General features: G+C 34.7%; 2 protein-coding genes across 2 annotated transcripts in view; one reads left to right on the top strand and one right to left on the bottom strand.

The window, feature by feature from the left end:
• Window positions 1-1069: 1069 nt before the first annotated feature.
• The window catches only part of LOC129574824 (ras-like protein family member 10B), a 44051-nt gene continuing 27168 nt past the window's right edge, over window positions 1070-17952 (bottom strand). The window contains 5 exon segments of the mRNA XM_055457331.1: window positions 1070-4756; window positions 4934-5001; window positions 8595-8711; window positions 11546-11659; window positions 11864-11986. Coding sequence (XP_055313306.1) covers window positions 4630-4756; window positions 4934-5001; window positions 8595-8711; window positions 11546-11659; window positions 11864-11986 — 549 coding nt within the window. The 3' untranslated portion in view covers window positions 1070-4629.
• On the top strand, window positions 12505-14735 carry LOC129574819 (matrix metalloproteinase-2-like). Its single transcript, XM_055457316.1, has 5 exons — window positions 12505-12984; window positions 13069-13233; window positions 13424-13640; window positions 13816-14088; window positions 14445-14735. Exons 1-5 carry the CDS (start codon window positions 12767-12769, stop codon window positions 14625-14627), a joined length of 1056 nt encoding a protein of 351 aa, XP_055313291.1. The 5' UTR covers window positions 12505-12766; the 3' UTR covers window positions 14628-14735.

Raw genomic sequence — 17952 nt, 5'->3', positions numbered from 1 at the left:
CAAATCAAATTCTCCCAGAGCACAAACAATGTTGCACTTGAAACCATTCCGAAAGTAGAGGAAATCAATAGGGAATGCCTTTGTGAATTGAGTACGCTTTGAAGTGATAGAGTCGCTAGAGCGAAATTTCGCAATGAAAGCCAAACGAAGTTGAAATGAAGAGATGAATATGATGCTTTAATTGAGTTTTTTCAACCAACCGCGAAGTAGTGTATACGTTGACGTTGGTTTACTTCCCAATCTCACCCACATTCGATGATATTCCCATGTTCATTTGGTAATTTCGAACGCGCAATTCAAATTGAAAATTGCAGCGACGTGGAAATGTTGATGTTCATTTCTCATCGGCTCCATTTTCAAGGTTTCCGTCGAATGAGCTCAAGATACAAACGTTAATAATTAGATATGCTTGGAATATGTGAACCTGTGTAATTTTAAAACAGCTGCGATACACTTGTTAGCTATCAATGAATTTTTTATTGTTTTTTTTTTAAAACCCAATCCATTGCACAAGTAATCATACACAATACATGTTGTGTACTCTTCAAAAAGCGACTCAGCGTTATATGGTATACTTCTTGATAATTTGAAATTATCCATATGCCTGGTGGAAAATATGCCTGCGTCTCTTCTTGTTTCTTTTGTTATTCGTTCGTTTGTTTGCTTGCTGGCATTGTTATGCCTGTCCAATGTCCATCCAATGAGTCGACGAAATGTTATCAACAGCGGCTTCTATTGTGCGGGAGTTTATTTTTAATCAAAAAGGCGGAGCCAATCATAAACCACGTAGTACTACTTTGTTATTGTCGTCGTAGTCGCTGATGTATGTTGAACCTCACATGGACGCTTATCGACTTCGCCACTATCATGCTTTTGAAGGACATATATTGGATATATAGTGCCAATCAAATTGACAAACAAAAAATTACCGTCCTCATCACTTCATTATATGCTTAAAGAGTGCATTTACATTGTACTCACCATAAATTATTCCATCCCCGATTTTTCAAAGCAAAAGAAACGAACATAATCAAAAATGTAACAAAGAAAAACGAAATATCGATAGTTCGAATTTTGCGGTAACAATTTTTTCTTTACTTTATTCAATAGCGCTGCGCTTTACGTTACAAGTGCATACACTTCTACTACAATATTTTCGTCGCATTTCATACACCATTACTGTTTATCCATTAAAAATTATTCAATAGCTCAAATTGTTATCTAATTACTCTAGGGGGGAGACACGAAACTTAAATGAGTAAAATGAGTAAAATTAGAACATTATTCAACGATAATAGGAAAAATAGAAGAAATTAGTGAGTTTGGTTTGCCAATGTTAACGCTTATGGACGTATTGTTTATTGTTTACAAAATAGTCCCGTTAGGTCTTTCATAAGCGTTGTATTCACATTGCAATATGCTCTGCAAGTGATTTTACTAGAAATAATAGCACAATATTAGCACTTTTGCACCAAAACTAGAAAAATTAGAGGACATAAAGCAAAAAATATATAAAATTGAATGTAACTAGACTCTAAAAGAATTCGTGTCTCGCCCCTAGTAATTACTGCATTTTTAAATACAAATTATTTGCAAGAAACATGTAAAAGTTTGACTTCAACAAAAGCTGCGTGTGTTTGTTTTTTTTTCTCTATTCACCTGGCCAACAGTTGCCACATTCTAATTTTTTTTACAATTCTATTCATATATGCCAATAATTTACAAACTTAAAATACCATCAAGTGAATCATTTATTCTCTTTAGTATTTACAGTTGATGAAAAAATAAATTAATTTTCTCTGCACAGTGCACAAGTTAAATAGAATTTGTTTTTTTTTTGAATTATTGGGATACCAGAGAGAAGCCAATTAAAGCGCTGAAAAATGGCCTACTATTGCTTGAAATCGTTTTTGCTTGATGCTTAAAGCCATCTAGAAATAACTTTTTTTATGTATTCTATTCGAAAAACCATGGAATCAATTATAGTTTAAGTTGTTGTTTGTTCAAATCAAAGCTCTCCGAATCGAACGAAAATACCCAAGTCTTGTACCTATAGGTATTGATTGAATTAACATTTATATTTGAAACATAAAAAACGAAAAGACACGTAAAGACATTATTAAAATGTACGATGGATGGCAAGCAATTAGAGTAGATTGGAGAAAGTATAATGGAAGTTGAGAAATGTCGCACAATGGAAAGGTCGAACGTTGATTTAAAATTCAAAAAATCGATTTCATTCAGCCATATTAAACAGTTTGAATAGCAATACAAACTGAGACAATTTTCCATGTTTGTGTATTTTGAGTGTGATTCGAAGCTATGTTCGGTGGTATTTACGAAACGAAAATGAAACTGATGGTTTGAATAGTCTTTTTTTTTTGAAACGATAACCCAATCGATTTTGGCTTACCTTTACTTGCCTAGAATAATTGCTCAAGTCAAGTAAACGATTGATAAATTCAAAGTAAATAATCGTCTATTCATGATGATGCCTTCCATTCAAGAGCATTCGGCTGGGAATTATATTCGACTGTTATGCTCATACATCAAATGTTTATCCACACAGAGAATATTCTTTGCGTTACATAAGCGTTGTTTTCTATGGTTTGATTAGTTTTTACCATCCATCGTTCCAGTACTAATTACCAGTACACAAATACTTGTCTACCATATTTAAATGAATTCTTTAACGGTTTTACCCGCGATAGGCTCACATTTATTGACATATAATGCGAACATCTGGAAAACAAATGTCTTCTACAACTGAAAGTTTTTTGCCGAGCGCTGACAATTTTCATGGATAACCTAAATTGGTAGTCTGTGTGTTTGTCATATAAGCCGAATGATAAAATGATTGAATTTTGAGTTAAATTTTGTCAATTTCTCCTCCTTTTCTTTCTCGATAAAATAAATAATTTCTATAACCGCACACATTCAATCTAAGTACAGTGTTTTTGTTTTTTTTGATCAAGTTGCTTAAATCTACGGTTTTTTGTTTCTTCATTTAATCTAAACCTACTATTCGCACAGTTACTGAAATGCCTATGGCTTGGCACAAAATACGTGTATATTTAATATTAACAACGGTTATCATATTACATGTTATGGGATGAGGGTGTTCAACATTTCTATCTCCATTTTCTCCACTGCCATGTGTATGTGTGTGTGGTTTATCTCGTTCGGTGGATTTTATGATTCTCTTGCCGATAGCAACAGTTTGATTTTTACTCATATTCTTTTTGTCACATCATCTGGGAAAAAAACCAAACCAACCTAACGGCCAATTTTATGAAACGAATCGCATATTTTTAGCACGAACGAAGCGTGTGAGGGAAAACTTTTACGTTTGAAACATTTTATTTTTGGCATCACGGTTTGGCGTATGTCACATACCTTGCCATTATTTCCACTCATCCAATTACGAGCTAATTGAAGTTGAGAACACAGCGCGTCTGTGTGGTGTTTGTTTTTGTTTGTGCGATCAGATTGTTGCTTGTATGTATAGAAAAGACAACGTTTAATTTAAGTTTTTAATAACAAAATTCATTGATTTTTCAAAGGGAAAATGAATGTGGCTTTTCATAGTGTCCTGTTTCTGACATGTCACGCATCATGCTGACGTCATGCAAAAAAAACAACAATCTAAAAGCAACTCTGTGAACTCGAATTTTGTTTGGTTGAAAAAATTGAGCGAAAAATTTGTATGGAACCCATATGAACAAATTGTCGAAAAAAGCCCAGGCAGATTGTCAAATGGAAAATGGAAAAATGGAAAAATGGAAAACGATGTTAAGTGAATACTGTTGTTGGATTATTGTCTTAACTGCTCTACGATAGAAGTACCTTCAAAGAGAAAACAGCCATTTCATACGTACTAATAGCTTAATAGAAATTTGGAAATCGTTCATCGTCATACGTGCGCATAAATGATTAAAATTTGTAAGCGTTTACATTGTATTTTGTTGTTCTTGTTGTGTAAGTAATTTGTTTATAGCATTTTCAGTTTTATTTTTATTAGCAACTAAGTAATAGCCTAACGATATTATCACAAACGAGCTCGCCGCCACGTGTTCCATTTCAAACACGAAACAAAAAACAATTTAAAATCGATTAGCTTTCGATTCAATTAGATTATCGAAATGGCATTTTTGACTTGAGTCGTCCCAATTGGAATTAAAAATTATGTTTCTTGTTCAATCAAGTATAATTTCATGGCTAACAATTTAATTAAATTCCTAAAAGCGCCATGTAGCATTTCAAATAGTACAGAACCCAGTTGGAGTGCAGAACAAAGAGTCTAAAGAAATGGAAAATAATCGCATAACCGAAAGAAAAACCTCAAACGAAAGTCTCTTCGGTGGATTTTTTACACTTTAAATTACATTTAAAACTGGAGGAGGAGCTATTGTTTGTGGTGACTATCATATTGGTTTTACGGATACTTTTCTGCGGTGACAATGACGACTGGCTTGGCTGTGGACTTTTACTGCTGCTACGCTCTTTTCTACTTCGATTCGGTGTATTGCTACTGTTACTTAAGTCCTTCGCCGTCGCCGATTTCGTCGTTTTTTCATCCAATGAATTTGCTGTGGGTACCATACTATTCAAACTCGAAAAAAGCAATCGCTATAGAATCGTACATTTGTCCTTGTCATGCGATTGCGAAAAATTCATGCCTGCTAAATGAAAACCACCAATACCGCCCGTACAACCCATCAACTCACGGAATACTTCGTTCACTTTGTAGTTGAATCTGTAATCAAATGCATAATTTAGAAGGAGATTCGTTAGCTTTTTTTAACTCCTCCACATACTAGGATACAATGAATAATTTTCGTTCTTTTTAACTCAAGAACCCCGTCCAGATTTATTTAATTGAAACCAACAATAAACACTGTTTTTCATCAAATCGAAGATTTCAATTACTTACTTCGAAGAGCATTCCACGTATCCGCATCGCCAGTGCTTCCGAACCAGTGTAGAAATATCTTTGAGTTCCTATTTTAAAGCAAAAAAAAAGTTGGATAAATTCAAGCCAACGCAAAGGATAAGTAACACGCGAACAAAACAGTATTTTTGGATTTCTTTCCCTCTCATCATCTCACTCTGTTCCTCTCTCCTTGTTTTCAATTTTCAACTTTAATTATGATCGAGAAACAGTTCATTTCAACCCCATATTATATTGTAAAACTGAGCGTGTGTAAATGAAAGGCATTTAAATTGTGTTTCCAATTATCAATTAAATTCCAGAAGTTGGAAATTCCAACTTGGAATTTATTCTCGATATTTTTCGAAATCGAACTTCCCAAAAAAAACCGTCATCGAATTTGTTTGAATGGTTGAAGATATCAAATCTATTTTCGTGCTCATTAATATCCAGTTGATAGAAATTCGTGTTATTTTGGTAAGAGATAACACGCGTACCTCTTGTATGATTCATGCCATAATTTATTCAATGTGAAACCAGTGATGGCATTCTTCTCCTTGTGCTCCATCACTCTCTTCTTTTCCTGTGTCGGAGCAATGTCACTTGTAATTGTGGCACTTTAACATGGAACGTAATGGGTACGGTATGACGTATGAATCTAACATTGCTCGACGATACCACATTTTCTTATGCACATAAAACACTGTCATATATTCTCTATAAACGCCGTTGCACCACGTATATGGTTTGCGGCAGAACATATTGAATACGCGTTCATTAGCATTTTTGACTTGAACGCTTGATCATCACAATTCGTCTGATCCATTCGTCCATCTTTCATAGATATTTGATTAAATTTAATTGACTTTTTGAGTACTTTTCATGGGTCGACAAGCTAATTACACATTTTCTTTTTTATCGTGTAGTGAATGTTCGATATTTGTTATCACCACCATAAAAATCTATTGGCTCTACTGTCTACACGGTGTGTAGAGACGCCACAATTGAGCTTCACCTCCGATATGTGGTCTAGGATAACAACGCACTAGACCATAGCACAAAATATCAATTCCAGTCACTTCCGAAAATGACTCCACATACTTGAGCAAAACAACGCCTTTCAATAACGACAGCATTCATTCTCTACTGGAAATTCGATTTTTCGCTGTCAACTTCATTTTTCTTTTTCCTACGTCGAAATCTCATTAAAATTTAAATGGAAGTGAATTTTCATCAAGTATATGGCGAAAGATGTGTTTTCATCGATGTATAAGTAGCCAAAAAAAATCCAATAAAAATGAAAACACTCTTGATGTTGCTTATTATCCGATGAAGATACAAAGTTCGTGTTTCACTTTTGAACGCCACGCACTTATTTTCCCAACAATTTATTTTCGTCGTAAAACCATCATGAAATATATCCATGCCATGTAATTTTCACATAAAATGGTTTCAACCTAATAAACTTGCCACTAGTAATGTGATATTTATACGTGACATTGAATTTGGGAATTGAAGCAAAAATTCTCGAGAGCTTCCCTTTCACTCTCATGCTTTCGTTCTCGCTCTCGCTCTCTCACTTGAGCTATGAAGACTTTTCTTCTGCATAAACTATCTGGAGAAGCGCATCCAAATGATTTCACAGTTCATGGCATTTATTGTCGACAGTAACAGCCACATTTTTCTCCCATCCGTTTATGATATTTGATGGCCACCGAAGTGCCAGGCCGAATACAATCGTTTAAACAAATAAACACCATTAAGATGGTGTGGAATAAAAATACGCGAAATATGCGAAATTTATATTTAGATTTTTATTATTTATGCTCCAGTGACACAAGGAGTCCGTTTGCGGGAATTCCTTGCATAATGACAACGAACGATCGACGTCGTTGTCGTGACAGTACATAAAATGAATATTTTATGTGGTTACTTGAGCATTCCCACCCATGAAGAAAAGTTTGTACGACTGGCGTCCACTTCAGGCACTCCACTTGAAACCACGAAAGGCGCTTCAAAGCACAAATTTTGTGTCGTCAACATTTCATTTACGATGATTCGAAATGAGCTGTGAATTTCCCGTAAATTGATTTTCAATGAATGAACAGGAAACAACCAACGAATGACGACACTTTCCACATTCGCAATCGGCTTTTGTTTCACTCGATGTTTTTTTATCAAATAAAATCCGCTTGTGTTCCGGGAGCATCAAACCAAACCCACAAAAACATGTATCTTCACTAAATTTGGCTTTATTTTGATTGGATACTATCGATATATATAGAGAATATCTGGCATGTCAACGCTGTCACATACATATTCCGTACTTAAATGTACTCCAACATTCCCATTCGATTGACAAAAACGTGATAACAACCCAAAAAGAAGGAATATCGATACGTGTAATTTTTCATTCGAGGTGAATACAATTCAAACTCTGTGAATGCACAAACAAACGATATGAGCCCGGTGCTTTGAGTTTCGAATTCCCAGTCATTTAAAACATGCATAAGACTTGTGTGTGGAAAAAACGCACTTGTATATTTTTCGTTATGTCAGGTTTGATTTTTACCATTTCCCATCTCAATTGCATTGCTCTGTGTGTATGCTATCGCCGTCGCTTATTGGGTGAAGTGAGACATCGTGCGCGTGCCAATGTCAACCGCATCATTCCGATCACTTAAGAATGAATGCGAATGGCGAAAGTATTTGTGAACCATTTTTTTGCCTTTGTTTTGGTACGTTTGAGTTTCGATTTCAATCGATTTGTCTGTGTTACGCAGCGTAACTTACACTTCTCGTATTTGTTGCTATTTGTTTTATTCCCACATGCCAAACTGTTTGCTAACAATCCCTCCAAAGATTTCAGATTTGTGAATTCACTGTCAATGACGAAGAGAATCTCCATCGCCACCACATATTCTTAGCTCACAAAGTCAGAACAAGAAAAAGTGTACCCTATTCCGAAAATTAGACGGAACATTGTGACAATTCAAACATCATTTATCGACGAGTAAATATTGAACCAGTTTCTTTTAATTGTATCAAAGGGTCGAACTGTAAACAAGAAAAATTGGCCACAAAATCCAACACAACAAAAACAAATTGCAATCAACCCAACAAAAAGCAGCGCAAAATTTTGTGTTTTTACAAAGTGCCGTTGGCATGGACACAAAACCGATGAAGATGGGTGGCAAAAAGAACATCGTAGAGAAAGAGAGAGGGAGAAAATTGGAAAAGAGGATGGGGGCGAGTGGAAAAAAAATCAATTTTCTAGATAAATCTGTGTGTGTGTGTGTTGGTCGTTGCTACAAATCGAATGATTTGCTAGCAAGAGAGAGAGAGAGAGAGAGAGAGAAAAAGAAAGGAAGAGCTGTAGACACCCGAACAAGCAAAAAAGACCGTTCAATTGGCGCCAATTTTGCTTGAACGCAGTGAACTATAATAATACATGCTCCAAATGTCCGCAAACTGATACAAAATATCAAATAGCATCGACACACAGAGAGAGGGAGAAAGAGAGTGAAAGAGATGAACATAGGAAGTATGAGCGTGCGCGCGCGCGCTGGAAGACAATCGTATAATAATACTAGAAAAAAATATATTTGTTTTTATGTTGTTCTATGTGCATTTTCGTACATGTGTATGTAAAGTGTATACGAACCTGAGATTGTCGACTTTTTTCCGTTTCCACCAGATCGTATTTATTGCCAACAACCATTAAACTGAAATCACGATGGTTAAAGCTCTCCAAAATCTGATCTCGCATCGTACGGCAATACTGCAAAAGAGAAAGAGAAGAAAGAGAAAAAAGAAACGAATGAAAATGAGTGAGAGGGTGACATATTAGAATACATTACAAAAGAAGGCAACAAGAGAATGGCACCAAGTTGGAAATAAACTTGTGTAAAAATGGTGGGCAAAAGAGATGGAAAAAAAGCATTTGGAAAAAGTTTGAGTCAGAAATAAAGATGAAAATCGTACGCTAACAACATATTTTTCTGATGACTTTTTTCCACATTTACCATTTGTCGGCCATCGTTTCCAAAATGCCATTTCGATTTAGTCTACATATATTTCGTGGTAAGAGAAATGGCAAAAAATAACGAATGAATTGACAATCGGAAAATTTTGGCAGTGTTTGACTGTGCGAGTGTTTTGTTCGCCTTGGGTACCAGGTGTTTTATTAGCACAATAGCATTGATTAATTTTTTTTCTTCTGCGGAGTTAAAGTTTTGATACATGAATGAAAAGTGGTGATGTGTTCGACGAAGTTCGAGGAAATTCCCTGGTGACAAAATTGAGAGATTTGTTTCATACAAAAAATGGCTAACAATTTCAGCATTAAATTTATGCGCGTCGAAATGTGCGCGCGTTATTGACGACCAAATGGAATGCTTGTGACGATTTTTTTTCGTCTGTGTTAGGTCTTTTGATGAACATTCGCCCGATTTCCACATTCACGCAAGAAAGCGAAAAAACGAATGATTTGTTGTGAATGCTGGCTCTGCACTTCATTTACTCTGATTTGATGTGCACAATGTGTATTGTGTCTGAATATTTCGAAGTGTTACATCATCCATGCGTAGAATCCACAGCACACACACAAACACACATATTCTTTATTGGTTTTTCGTGTAATTCTCGTGTATTGTGCTTAAACTTAAGAACTATACTTCTCTCCTCTTTTTTTTGCTTCGTCGTCATCGTCGTCGTCGTCATGTTTTGCTCTTTGGAACAGCATAAAAAGCTCATAATCGTACACAATGGCATCTACTACACCATTTCCATTTCCGTCATTTCCATCGTTTAGATATTCTAGACTACACTCGCTCTGTTTGCTATTTGGTAATATGGTGACTCTCTCCGTCTCTATCTTTCGACTCAACTCTTGTGTTCCTTACGTGCACACGGTCGAGTAGACATTTTTATTTTATCTTTTTTTTCCGATTCGACTATTTTTATCAACAAATTTCGCCTTCGCTATGTGTGTGCTTCGTGTGGACGAAATAAGCACAATGCGAGCAAAAGTGTTCTTGGCTTGACGTTCGCCAAGTTGGTTGTACCATTCGGCGCAGTGAATCGAAAAGAAGAAATATAGTGGGAAAGAGCGACGAAGAATCACAATGAATGAAATGTATCATTGCATTTGGTACTGTATAACCAACAACCAACCATCATTTTTCCATTTGTATTCGAAGGATGGAAGAATTGCGATGAGTTTGTGGGGGAAAAAAGGATATTAAAAATTCGAGAAGGAACATTTCTTAATTTCTCTTTTGTTCCGCTATTTTGTGTGAGTTAAATGGTGGCATTGTCGATGAATTTCCTTTTTTCTGCATCAAAGAATTGCATTCAGTGACTATGGAAAAAAAAGAAGAGTTTTTCTTTTCTTCAATTCCTTTTTCCACTCTCTGAATACCATTATCGGCGAAAATGGCTGTCGAAAAATTTCGGTGCTTTGCCTCGCAGTCACAAGTTGCGACTCGCAACCAATATTTCAACTTGGCAAAATCAGTGCGAACAAAGAAAGGAAAAAAAAATGGAAAATGAAAATGCGGCTCGTAGCGCAACGATGAATTCTCAATGAGCAAATTTTACATAACAAAAGAACATAAATCACAATATCGACTTGCATTTGCATTGAAAACGAGTCAGAGAAATGGAAGAAAAACAGAGATAAATGGAGCGGAATGTTTTTGCGTGTAACGCCATCAGGTGCAGTTACTTTATGCTACGATTCTTAGTTGGAGACGAATTGGCGTCTTGATAAAGCAAACTAGAAGCATCTGTCAATTTTAATAATATGGCTTTTCAGCATCGACAAGCAAGACAAACACAAAACGTATGTGATTTTCCAGTGATTTTTCGCAATCTTCGACAAAACCACTAGAGCAATTGATGACGAAGATACACACAGAAAAAAAAGAAAGAGAGAGAAAAAAATGAAAGAGAGAGAGAGAGAGAGAGAAAGCAACAAAGAGTGCACAGAATATGTATGTGGGAAGCTAGTCAATGGAAAATAACATTTTGTTTGCTCGTTTGGCAACCACTACCAGCACTGCCACCAGTAAATATTTACCATTACAACGAAATGAAAATACCGTGGATGAAAATAACAATTCCATCAGCACAATAATGATCAACTAAATGCCAAGTGGATTGGAAAACATAAAGTCATCAGCAATAATAGCTCATGAAACATTTCGGATGGTGTTTTTCTTCCCTTTGCAACTGTCGCATTCCATTTGTTCGTGCCACGGAACGGAGATATATCCAATGATTGTATTTTGGTATCGAATTCGTCGGGAGAAATGACCATCAAATAAAAGTTTTAAAACGACAATTTCAATCTCTTTATTATGGCTTTGATTATTGCTCATCATTTCCGATGTAAATCGATTCCATTTGCCGAAGCCAATCAGAAGATGTTGCTTTTGTAAAAAAAATCGTAACAACAACGTTCGAAATGTTTTGATTTGAAACGGATTTCATGTTTTGACATTTTTTTTGACATTACAAAAACTAACAACAAAGCATAAGAAGAAGCGAAAGAAATAATCAGAAAAAGAATAAGAACGGAATGTAAAAGAGAAAAATCAATCGATAGCTTACCTGAAACGTTGCCAAATTCGCCATATCAAAGACGAGCACATATGCATGAGAAGTTCGAAGGCCCAACGGTTGACCGCCGTTCCATTCGGCTAAGTTATCTACAGGAAATCGTCGCTAATTTCGATAGACCGAAAACGAAAACGAAAACCAGATTAGTTGATTAGATGAATCAGTATGTATGTGTAAGGGTTTTTCATCAAAATGAAGTAGCGTCTGCCAAATCAATCAAGCGTAATTTGGCTGATGAAGCCAGAATAAATGTGTTGTTTGGTGTGGATGTGTGTGTGTTGTCACTGGTTTGATGTTAAATTGTCTTACCTGAAGTGGCACATCCAATACGATCAACTCGCGAATGCACGTGTCACAGACTAAACAACTACGGTAAGTATTTCGTTTGGTGGTTGCAGAGTGACAAATGGGAAAATTATGCTTAAAAAATTGCTGCACGTTTGCGAATTTCCATTTTGGGTTGGTGTATGTGAAGGCGGAAGAACAGCGGAGTAAAGTCAAGAAACAAAATAAATTGATTATTGATTATATTTATTTGGTAAAAAAAATATATCACACACGCACACGTTTCCCGGAGAACAAACGAACCTCTTTCACAGTATCAGCGTGTAAATATGATTATTTTACTGTCGAAGTACGAAATACTGTCATACTAGCTGATAAGGGTCATTTTCAATATTTTGACATTGTGATTGAACCTTGTGTGACATAGATTACTTCGTTTGGTAGTTTCCTTAACCTCTGTCAATGATTCATAGCGACAACGATTATATACGAAGTTATTTAATTCTAGTTGATTGTATAATTACGTATTTTTCATGGGAAATGAATGACTTGTCATTCGAGATATCAAGAAATTATGAATAAAGCTACAACTTGGACTTTACAATATGGTTTGAGTCATGAAAAGAGAAAGTCTTATTCATATTTAAGATAAAGTAAATTGTTGTGACGTGAAAGTATGATTATGTGTATTCAACGCTACAGTAAATCATATTTATTCGTTTATTAATTGCTTTGTTGAACACCATCATTGTGGTTGATCAATGAACTTGCTTGAGATCATTTTGCCAATAGCCATTGATATAAATCTATTTGTGTTTGTATTCATTCCAATCAGATTTCACACAATATTTATCCATCTGTGAACCATTAGAACGAAAAAAAGTCAATTATTAGTAATAAAAAATCATTTGATAAAATAAAGTCGTGATGTTAGTAGAACGAAAATTTTATTTTCCCAGTTTGTTACAGTGTTTATTGATTATCTGTGTTCTATTAATTCGATTCGAAAAATGCTCAACTAAACCTTTATCTTCAAAAATGTGGGATTTGGAGCTTGGTTCACCAAATCTTGGAATCTCAAACACTTACACACCCCATCGATCACGACGAGCAGCAAAATGGTCTACAACACATATTAAATGGAGGTAAAAATTAAGCAAACACAACTTTAAGCGAAATTGTAATCAATAATTTTTCAATGACGATCTTTTTATTCAAACAATTATCAGTTTCAACGAAACGGGATTTGAATTTGTCCGAACGAAAGATGTGAATGTTGAGAATGTAATGCAAATTTTTAGTGCCGCTTTCAAAGTATGGGAAACATATACATGCTTAACATTTCGTCATGTGAATAATCTTATTGATGCTGACATAGAGATCAAGTTTGAAAGGTAAGTTGAATCATTTTAACACAATGAACGTATAGTTGAAATTGATGGTATAGTTAAAATGTTTACCAGAATTCAGTTCCAAAATACTAAAAAAATATGTGATCCAACTGAACTGACCTGTGTCAATGAAACGTGGCAGATTGAACTTTTATTTAATCGAGAAAATTGACCATTTTCGAAATATTTCTAGAGGCAACCATGGTGATGGATATAACTTCGATGGAAGTGGAACGAATGTGGATGGGCAAAGCTACACAAATGTGGTGGCGCATGCATTTTATCCCGGTTACGGAAGAGGTGGTGATATACACTTTGACGTAGATGAGAAATGGGACTTTACAATTTACAACGGACATTATAAAATCAAAGATGGGATGAAGAATCTCAAAACGGTTGCCGTGCATGAGGTACATAATTCTGAAAAAATGCAGTGAATTGATGAATGAATGAAGTCAAACAATTTTAAATCTTTCTCTTTGAGAACAAAAAATATCGCTATCACAACTTATTTTAAGCCCGATAACAGAAGTCGCCTTTTGAGATTTCTCAAAGAAACAATGTTTATTTCTCCCTAAAAAATAGATTGGTCATTCGATAGGATTACCCGATACAAAAGTCATAGACTCGGTTATGTTTGCTGCTTACTCCCATCCTTGTCGACTGGAGCAGCTTTATAAATATGATGTTGAAAATATTCAATGGTTGTATGGTTGTGCAATGAAGAAAACTCCACAGCCAAAATGCCCAAAAGAAACAGTCGACTATGGAACACCGGAAAAAACACTTGATGTTTGCGATATCAAATATGATTCCATCATGATATTTCGAGGAGAAATTTTCATTTTCAAAGATCAAGTGAGCTTCACTTTAATATTATTTATTCCATTTACGTATGTTTATATTTTGCTTATGGTTGTATTATAAAACGACCTTTTATACATGTTTATTCTTATTCATAAAAAGAAAATTGTAATTTTATCATTGCATAACATAGCAATGTACTTCATCACACTTGAAATCAGCATCGAAGACGCCGTTTTCGGTTGTTTTCTCTCGCGAATGGGAATCGAACTAAAACAATTGTATGGAATCTGTCTTTTTTGACATCATGCTCTCTTAGATTTGCTCCGATCCCCATTCGCGAGAGAAAACAACCCAAAACGTCATCTCTGATCAGCATCATATTTACCTAACAATAAATATTTCAACAGTATTTTTGGCGTGTAAATGACAACGGAAAAGTGATAGACCAAGGTGCACCCAAGATCGATGGAATGTTCAATGGGTTACCAGCCAATTTGACAAGTGTAGATGCCGTGTACGAAAGAAACTTTGGCACAAAATCCAGTGGTATTACAATTTTTATAGGTAAATATGTTATACACATTCTATGATGATGGAATGCACTAACAAAAATCGTATTTTCCACCACAAAGGCGAAACGTGTTACCATTATAATTCAAACAACCAGTTGACTCATACTTCCAACTTGTCGCAAATGGGATTTCCAGTTAGTGTAAAGAAAATCGACGCCGTATTGAGATTAAAAGTCAACAGTGCTATAGAAATTTACATCTTTGGCGGAACACAATTTTGGAAGTATGTATATTGTATAAGTAATTTTCATTCAAAATCATTTGTATTTAACTTGAATCTTCTTTGTTTCAATTATTTCAGTTTCGATGAAACTCAATGGCGTATAAAACCAGCAAATCGAAATGAGATAAGAGATAAATGGCGTGGTATTGGCAATCGCATTGATGGGGCTTTCCAACATTTTAATGGTACGTACTACGTAGTCATATTTTTTCTTTTCAGAACGTCAGATGTTGACGGCCTTTTACAGTCATTCGATTTATTTAGAACAAAAGTAATCATTAGATTTAAATTCACCAATTTATTCAACAAAAACATTCGTTTTTTTATTCAACAGGAAAGATATATTTCTTTAGAGGAAATAGATTTTTCGAATTTGACTATTTGAAAAAGAAAGTTACAGAGAATAAACCAAAATTGTCGTCCCCACAATGGATAAGCAAATGTCACCAAAAAAATCAAGAGGAATCAAATGAATCATATATAAAAAGAAAATTGAAGCAAGGCATTCATGCTGTCCCTGACTTTGACGATGACGGAATGAGCAACGATGTTAACTATATTGAGGACCAAAGATGAAAGAAACTGAAATCACTTGAAGAAGAAGGAAGAGAACGAGCCATCGGCATCGGATTCTCAAGTTTGACATATTTATTTATTTAACCCAATGGGTATATGATCACAGACTAAATATTTCAAATGAGATTTTTTTTTTACAAATTATGAAAATAAATTGTTAATAAAATGTTTAGAGAACTTTTACACACTTTTGGAGTTTATTATTCAAACACGCATTTCGAAAGCAAAGCTTCCTTCTTCAATGAGTTGTGCAAATAAATTTCTAAAACGATAACATCGCGCTGATTTTAAAGTTTAAATTCAAAAATTGTGAAAAATATGCCCATACTTTTACAAAAAACTATCTGATTACATTCAGTCAAATTATTATCAAAGTCGTTGATTCACAAATGTTCAGCAAAGATGAGCATAGAAATAAGCGTGATATTTCCAACGACTTGACTTTGTTTTTTCAATCGGTTTATTGAATAAGATCGACCGATTAATATAAATCTTTCAGTAAAAATTTGACTGAAATCGAAGCAAAAATCTTTGAATATTTGGTTTCAATTTAAGAACAAAAATGCAACTGATTGATAAACACATTTATTAACATATTTCTTTCTCGCTGACACGAGAAATGGTAAACAAAAAAACAAATACCGAAAACCGGTTTTTGATTTTGCATAATGTTTCACCTATCTAAATTTTCTGACATTTTTCAAATTTTTCAAATCGCGAATTCTCGGACCATTGTTATGAAATTTCTTATCCAATCTAGATTTTAGTTTGTGATTTTTCATTTGATTTTTCCCATTGATGTTAACTTACTTTAATTGTAAAAACTCCTCATCCTTGTATTTCCCCTGGTCGAAATTTTCTTGGAAAAAATTGAGGGTCAAAAACCAAACTTCTGCAAATGCGATCAACATGAAACTTTTAGAATCTCATTTTTTCGACAAAAAATGAAACCTCAGAAAGTTTTGAGCTAATCGGAGTCGATTTACGGGTACCTCTCATACAAAACTATCGAAGTTTTAACTGGAGTGGCTGATTTTTCACTAGAAAACTGCCTTCACTCAAGAAAATTCACAAAAAATAACCAAAAGTGCGGACAATGGTACGGAAAAGTTCGGGACTACGAATATAATTCTTTTTATTCCGCAAGATTATTAAAAATAGAAGAAAAGAGAATTGTTTATTTTTTTTATCTCGCTTCGCTGATATAGCAAAGTGGATTGAACTGAAACGATGATGCTTACACGTTACAAGAGGTGATGGTTAATAGAGGGACGGATAATCGAGATCGTACTGTATATTTTCAGAATACGCAGGGATAGTAAATTTATATATTCCAAATTCCATAAAGATTTAAATTAAATTCACTACAGACAGACTAACATTCAATTTCGGAGAGTCGCGAAGCGACTTTCCCGCTAGTACAGAATAAATGATAAAAAATAATCTAAATTTCAATCTGGTTCGAACAGTGTTGGTTGCTCTTGTTCACTTTCAGATGAAAGAAGAATTTGGTTCACTCTAGAGTATAGAGTCTACGCGGTTCAATTTTTCTTGATACAGCGTCAGACGTCAATGCAGAAAGAATTCTTTTTCTTGGTTATAATCTACTAAAGATTTATGCAAGTAAAGGGATAATTGCATGATCTTCATTTATATAGAGCACCAACTTCACCCCATTTCATTTTCTAGGCAATATGTGTACAAATTTGGAGACACTTGATTGTTGGTCTTGTCAAACTGTACAACTTTGCAAAAGACAATTATCGTTAATCAGTTGAAATGAATGAATTATTAGAAGATTTGCTCACTGCTTGAACACCTACTCTATCTTACTCACACAAATACAAATACAAATACTTTTTCCAATATAAGGTCTGTGAAACATACAACACTCTCAATGTCACCCATAGATATAGATTGTGTTGGTGCAAAATGCGACAGTGACAGAATTTCTATCTGTTTTATGCATCCCAAATTTTAGGTACTTATTTTCGAAGCTGTCTCTATCTCCATGGAATGCGTTATCAAGTACGGCTATCGTTTCGTATGAGATTCGCTTAAGATTTTCTTAGGGAATGCGTAGATTTGTTCCAATGCCAGCGTTTTTACTTTATTCAGTGATGTGAAGTAAATACGATTCCGTATATTCTTGCATTGACTAACACTGTAGCTATTGCAATTGTTCATGACCAAACCAACGCAACCATGGTACGTAAGCCTGAATTCAACGCAAAGTTATGAGTCATATCGTTTAGGAGCATGTAAGTAAGCTACAGTTGAAACGGAATGTGTTCTATGCATACCGCGAAGATGTAAGCATATCCATATTCAAATAGCTTTGTCAATTGAACACCACTCAACACTTCAAGGGTGGAAAATATTCACTTTTTGAATATTTACATTAAATTTTCAGTTTAATGTTCATGATACATCAATGATATTATTTCATCCACATACAAAGACAATTCTAATTGAAGCTCACAAAATATTATCGCAAACATTTTTCAAGAAAACAATGTCAAACAATTGGTGAAATTACAATTC

This window comes from Sitodiplosis mosellana, unplaced genomic scaffold (assembly GCF_009176505.1).
Source record: "Sitodiplosis mosellana isolate CC-2019 unplaced genomic scaffold, AAFC_SMos_1.0 Smas_scaffold_1, whole genome shotgun sequence".
Classification (NCBI taxonomy): Eukaryota; Metazoa; Arthropoda; class Insecta; order Diptera; family Cecidomyiidae; genus Sitodiplosis; species Sitodiplosis mosellana.
Note: the sequence above shows the minus strand (reverse complement) of the source record. Positions and strands in the feature narration are given on the sequence as shown.

Bases quoted from the DNA above. Each gene is read 5' to 3' on its own strand.
- LOC129574819 (XM_055457316.1), top strand. From the start codon at position 12,767: ATGTTAGTAGAACGAAAATTTTATTTTCCCAGTTTGTTACAGTGTTTA. The intron at 13,234-13,423 runs GTAAGTTGAATC...AAATATTTCTAG, and splicing joins ATAGAGATCAAGTTTGAAAG to AGGCAACCATGGTGATGGAT. The intron at 14,089-14,444 runs GTGAGCTTCACT...ATATTTCAACAG, and splicing joins TTTTCATTTTCAAAGATCAA to TATTTTTGGCGTGTAAATGA.